Raw genomic sequence first — 6,064 nt, forward strand, 5'->3', positions numbered from 1 at the left:
CCACTGACTTCAATGGGCCTCGTGAATAAGGCAGCAGGATTTGGCCCGTAATGATATAATAGGATTTTAAGATTTGTTCTAGGAGAAAAACATGACATGTACTTTTAGGGCTAAACCTTTAAGGTACTGAGCAGCAGCATACCCCATTGACTTAACTGAGTGTTGAAAGCATTCAGCRTCTTTCAGGAGTTGCTTAGCACTTCAAAGATCAGGACTTTTGTTGGTATCTCAGTTTTGTTCATTTATGCAGTTGGGTCCACTGATCTGTGTGTGGAATTTGCATTGATACTGCTTAGCAAAACCAGACAGGATATAGCCTTTTACATTTTTAAAATACCAAAGAGAAGCAAATCATATATTTATGCTCAATTGACAAGTCTTTACATATAGCCAGCGTCTTTGTAAAATTTACCGTAGGAATTCACCCACTAGGGTTTTTTTTTAAAGTACACTTATATTTTGTGATACTCAGTTGTGCTCAATATTTAGTTCTGTTATGTGCATTATCCTGCTGAATGATCAAATTAAATGCAAACTAGAATTTGAATGTCTGCAAACATTGGCAAGAATCTGCAGCTAATTTTAGATGGAAGATTTGCAGTGTCTGTTGTTTTTCCTGTTCATTTTAGATGGGTAAATTGTAAAAATGTTGAGGAATCTGACCTGCTTTTTTTTCCCCTTTTTTGTCTAGGTTTGCAAGGCATGCCAGGGGACTACGTATCTCAGGGTGGTCCTATGGGTATGAGTATGGCACAGCCAAGTTACACTCCTCCCCAGATGACCCCACACCCTACTCAATTAAGACATGGACCCCCAATCCATTCATATTTGCCAAGTCACCCCCACCACCCGGCCATGATGATGCACGGAGGACCCCCTTCCCACCCTGGAATGACCATGTCAGCACAGAGCCCCACAATGTTAAATTCTGTAGACCCCAGTGTTGGTGGACAGGTTATGGACCTTCATGCCCAGTAGTATAAGGGAACTCAAGGGAAAAACAAAACAAAAACAAACAGAAACTATTTTAAGACTTTTGAACTTTGACCAGATGTCGACACTTAATACGAAATTCCAGACAGCTGTGATTATTTTTTACTTTTTGTCATTTTTCATCAACAACAGAGGACCAACAAAACAAGAACACAAATGTGAAACCATGGGCTCACTGAAATGAATATGTCCATGTACAGATCCTCTGGAAAAAAAAAAAAAAAAGACTCCAAGAGTTATAACTACTGTAGTATAAACATAGGAACTAAGTTAACTTGTACATTTCTGTTGATCACTCCGTTATGTTGCCTCAAATAGTTTTAGAAGAAAAAAAAAATCCTTGTTTTCCACACTATGTGTGTTGTTCCCAAAAGAATGACTGTTTTGGTTCAGCAGTGAAGTCACTATCCATGAAAGACCTGTTTTGGCCAGTGAGAAAAGAACTACCCTGGAGATGAAGATGAAAAGTCTTGCTGGGTCTCTCATCACTCAGAAGACTGTTCCAAGAAGGCCTTGCCATTCCCTCATTTTGTTCCTTCATAAAATGTGTCCTTTAGTTTCAAACAGATCTTTATAGTTCGTGCTTCATTAAGTCTCTCCCCATTCCTCCCAATCTATTTTTTTTTGGACTCTTCTTCAAAGAGCTTGCAGGTGAAGATTTAAAAGACAGAACAGAGCAGAAGCTTCTTCCAGTAGTTCTGAGCCTTGGCTTTGGACAAAACAAAACGAAAAGTTGGGCAGCTTTCCACAATGAAAGAAGTTACTAACGGTCTTTGCACCAAACCTAGGACTTTATCATGAACTCAAAGCTTGGGAAAAAAAAGCAAGAGAATACTGTAACAAACTTCGTACAGAGTTCGGTCTATTAATTGTTTCATGTTAGATATTCTATGTGTTTACCTCAATTGAAAAAAAAAAAAGAATGTTTTTGCTAGTATCAGATCTGCTGTGGAATTGGTATTGTATGTCCATGAATTCTTCCTTTCTCAGCACGTGTTCCTCACTAGAAGAAAATGCTGTTACCTTTAAGCTTTGTCAAAATTTACATTAAAATACTTGTATGAGGACTGTGACGTTATGTTTTAAAAAGAAAAAAAAGGTGTTAAGTCACAAAATGCGGTAATAAATATTTCATTTTTGATTTTTTGCTAGGCTTTTGTGTTTTTAATCATGTTTAGGAGAGTCTGAAATTACCATGAGAGATGTCTCAAACAYATTTCTTATCAGCATTGAGAAGAAAGGCTGGAAAAATCAGAAACAAGCTTGTCATGGCATTACTAGTATAATTGAATGGAGAGCCATCTGAGGTTATATATTTCTGCTGATTACTGATATAAGATTTTTGCCACATTAAACCAAATCTGAAACATTGTCTTACCAGCTTGCATTTTAGAGAGATGTGTCTAATATTTGTACTACCTGCTAATGACATAGAAGCTGAGCTTGAGTTATGAAGGCCCAGACATGAGATGGCTAATCCCATGTGTGTACATGTATGTGAGTGTACATCCATAAGCACAGCAGACCTAAGCCCCAGAGATTTAGCTCAGAGGCAAAGAATGGCTTTATTGCAGGAGTAAGTTTGGAAGTTTGAGAAGGAGAAAAGAAGCCTTTACTCCAAAGGGAATTTTTCCTATGTAAGGATTGCATAACCTAACTTTCGRGATTGTTTTACTGCTTTTCTTGTCTTCAGCTGTTTTCAGGGGAAAAAATCCAAAGAAAATAACCAACCAAAACTCGAACCAAAACAACAAACCATCAGCTAATGGCAGAAAACGTTGATTTGATATTTGGTATACAAATAGCTGGAGTAGAATCATGGTTAAAAGGTTTGTTTTTTCTTAAACTAAAGCTTCTGACATTTTGAAGGAACTAAAGAAGAGCTTGATTAGGAAGACATGAGCAATGTTAAAAAAGCAGCCTCTGAGCATCCTCAGTGGCACTGTTAAATCAGCAAGAGTGGGATGGGGCCCAGGGAGCAGGGGAAAGCCCTGCCTTTATTTCTGGGAGRAGGGGAGTGGGAAAGGACTTGTAATTAACTCAACTTTCTAGGAAACAAAAATTACCAACTTCAACATCTGTAAATTTGTAACCCTTCTCCTCCTTTCTCATTGTTCCAACTGGTCGGTGTGTTTTTATAAACTTTGAGTGACAACTTTTACCTCTGGAATGTGGAAAGAGGCTCAGCCTCACAGTTAATGTTTAATTTCTGAGCTGAGTAAATGGACCCACGCTGCTGGAAACAGAAGGGAGGATGCCAGTRAAATGGGTGTGAGGATTTATTTAGCAATCGGGTCCTGCTTTGTGGGCGTCTCTTATAAGGCTTTCATATGAAATTTAGATTATAATTCCCTGCTCAGCTTCGATGCTCTCTGTCCTGGTTAAAATCACATCGACCCTTCAGTTGCATAAGAAGAGCACAGCCTGGGTTCTCATTTCCAAATTCTCTGATTTTTGTGGACGCAGAATATAAGGCAAGATTATTTGTGTTAGCACTTTAAAGGGGAGGCTTTTAATTTAATTTTTTTAAAATCAGTACTTTATTTCCTTGCAGATCTTTTCTCTACAATTTGAGGAGAAATGTCAGAAAACATCCTCACATCGGTAGAAGGACAGTGAAGCATTTATCCATAGTAGATTATTTGTTTTTAGATTGAACTAAATATGTGAATTGCTGTGTTGTCTTTTATTTTCTTTCTCTTTTTCTCACCCTTTTGGGCTCTGCTTTCCGTGAGATGTCTTGCTGAAATCCAAGGTACAATATCGTGCAGAGATTTCTCCATCTGAGATTTTCTGTTTAGCATGGAAGGTTCCGATTTTGGTATTTTTAAGAACTGCTCAGCTGTCAAAAGCAAACAAAACGGGAATAATGTTTTGACAGCGGTATAGTGTTAAAGAAAATACTCGAGTCTGAATAAAAATTGCTTATGCTGTGGGAAACGAAGGGTAACAGAAGAAACACCTTTTGTTTACATACACACATGTTTATAATCCCAAATTTCTATTTCGCCGAGCGGGTCTGGGTTGGGAGTTGTAGTCACCATAAATGAGGGATTTTTCTTCCAGATTTTGCTGTCTTTAAGGCGAAGAGAGGAGGGGAGCGCACCTCCGGCAGCGCTGCCGCCCGAGCCCTGCCCGTCGCAGCGAGCGGGCACCGCGGGGCCGAAGAGGAGATGCCGGGGGGAGCCGGGCGCTCCCCACCTTTCACTCATAGCCGCAGAGAGAGCGAGAGAGAGAAAATTACCCCAGACCAGGTTTGCGAGGGCCGGGGCGGGGGGAGCGGGTGGGGCTGGAGCCGGGCCGGGCAGGGGAAGGGGTGCGGCGAGGGCACGGGCTGGACCCGCTCTCCCTTGTAGGTTTCCTCATCGCTCCTGCGGCTTTCCGGGCTTCCCGAAGGGCTTGAGGGTCTGCCGGCGGCGCCTTCGCGGGGGTCGATCCGGAGCCACTAGCCCCCACTATACGCCTGATGGCTGTGCTAGGAAATAAACCCCACGGAGCCCGGAAAACGCCCGAATCCTTTTTCCTAGGCGCGACCGCGTCCCCGCGCGGCTCGGAGCGGCAGGAGAGCGCTCCGCTGCGCGGAGGGATGGCTGCGCCCCACATGTCTCCCCTACCACGTCCCTGGGCTCAGCCGAAAGGAAACGGGGCCGGCCTTTTAACTCTCCTGACAGCACTTGGGGAATAATCAGCCCCGCTGGCGCTGCGCGGGAGCGAGCCAGCTCCAGGCTGGGCAGCCCAGCCGCCGTGGGCTGAGCAGGACCGGGTGGGATGAGGGGCGGGTGGGGGCAAGGTTTGCAGGCAGATTTTAATATTAATAGTTTTGGTGGCGAGAAAGAGACAGACAGAAGGGAGGTTGGTCCTCTGGGCAGAGTCTCTGCGACAGTGATGATGGATGACCTCGCACGGCTAAACAACTCCTCCCCTTCATCCCCACACGATGTCAAAGCTACTTTACTTGCAGCTTTAGGAATTAAAAAAAAATAAACACCTTCACCCCATTCCTTGCATCGATTTATGGATCATTATGAATCAATTACTGTTCTCCGTATTTTAGAATTTGCTTACAAAAAAAAACCAAAAAACAGTGTCTGCGGCTGGAGGGAAAAAAAAAAAAAATCTTTGCCTTAGTAAGAAATACAGAACCTTCTTGTATAGGCCTAATAATAGGCTGCTAATAATTAGTGTTTAACCATTTTCCAGGGGCCACATTGCTGGGGACAGGGTGACTATCTTTGGTGTGCATCTCCAAGAGCGCCATTAAAACTAGTTCTTACATGCAAAGGGTTCTGCAATGCGCGTAGAATGCGTATTGCGCTTTGCAACCTCGTGGCTTAACTATTCCAGGGAAAGAAAGAAAGAAACAATATATTTAAAAAGCGCAGAAGCTCAGAACCCCATAAGACACCCCTGGCCCCAAATGTTGGATATGGTGCCATGAGAGGGCKCGAGGCCGGGACAGGGCTGCGCACCCATGGGGCAGGACAGCTGAGCCCGGCTCAGTGGCTGCGTGCAATGGGAAGGAGGCTTCAGCAGGGACAGAAAGTGTGTGAAGTTGGATTTTTCTCGCTTTCTCTGTATTCTTCCTTTTGCAACAGTGTTTGAGGATCTCAAGGTGTTTCTATGGCTACCTTGTGTATGTGGGAGGGTCATATGTGGGGGTGCCCAAGAGAAAAGGCAGCTCTTGGGTGATCATTTATCAATGTCACCCACATAATGATTCTCTCTGCAGCCTTCTATTGATGAGGATAATTACATTAGCTCAGAGTGACTGATCAATGAAAAACCACCAAACAAAAACTTCTTTACTCTTCTATAATACCAAAAACCGATACAGAAATAAGATAGAAAGGGAGGGTGGGATTTCCCTTTCCTTCCCTTTAGCATTTTTTTTAACGAACAAGGGAAAGTAAGGAAGTTTTATCTGATCAGTTTCCTTTTCAAGGAAGGCTACCATTTTGTGAAAATGTTCCCTTAAACCTCTTGGCATCACTCCGTGCCTAGTAAAAGCGAATAGTTATTTAAAATATTAACTACTGCTTCTTCCCCAGACCCTAAATCCTTTGCTTTTACA

The 6,064-nt window shown here is 42.7% G+C and overlaps 1 protein-coding gene across 3 annotated transcripts in view; it reads left to right on the forward strand.

Moving 5' to 3' along the window:
- The window catches only part of MEIS2 (Meis homeobox 2), a 169,346-nt gene extending 167,175 nt beyond the window's left edge, over positions 1–2,171 (forward strand). For 2 of the 3 annotated variants that reach the window (XM_057376004.1, XM_057376005.1), the window contains one exon: positions 692–756. Coding sequence is in view for 1 of the 3 variants with exons in the window: in XM_057376006.1 (XP_057231989.1) it covers positions 692–978 (287 nt within the window). In the remaining 2 variants the exon portion in view is untranslated. Of the gene's footprint in view, positions 1–691 lie in introns of all 3 variants that reach the window. The other variant, XM_057376006.1, reaches the window with a different exon arrangement.
- Positions 2,172–6,064: the final 3,893 nt, after the last annotated feature.

Source organism: Malurus melanocephalus, unplaced genomic scaffold (genome assembly GCF_030028575.1).
Source record: "Malurus melanocephalus ecotype Western Australia unplaced genomic scaffold, MMel_1.1 scaffold_267, whole genome shotgun sequence".
Lineage (NCBI taxonomy): Eukaryota > Metazoa > Chordata > Aves > Passeriformes > Maluridae > Malurus > Malurus melanocephalus.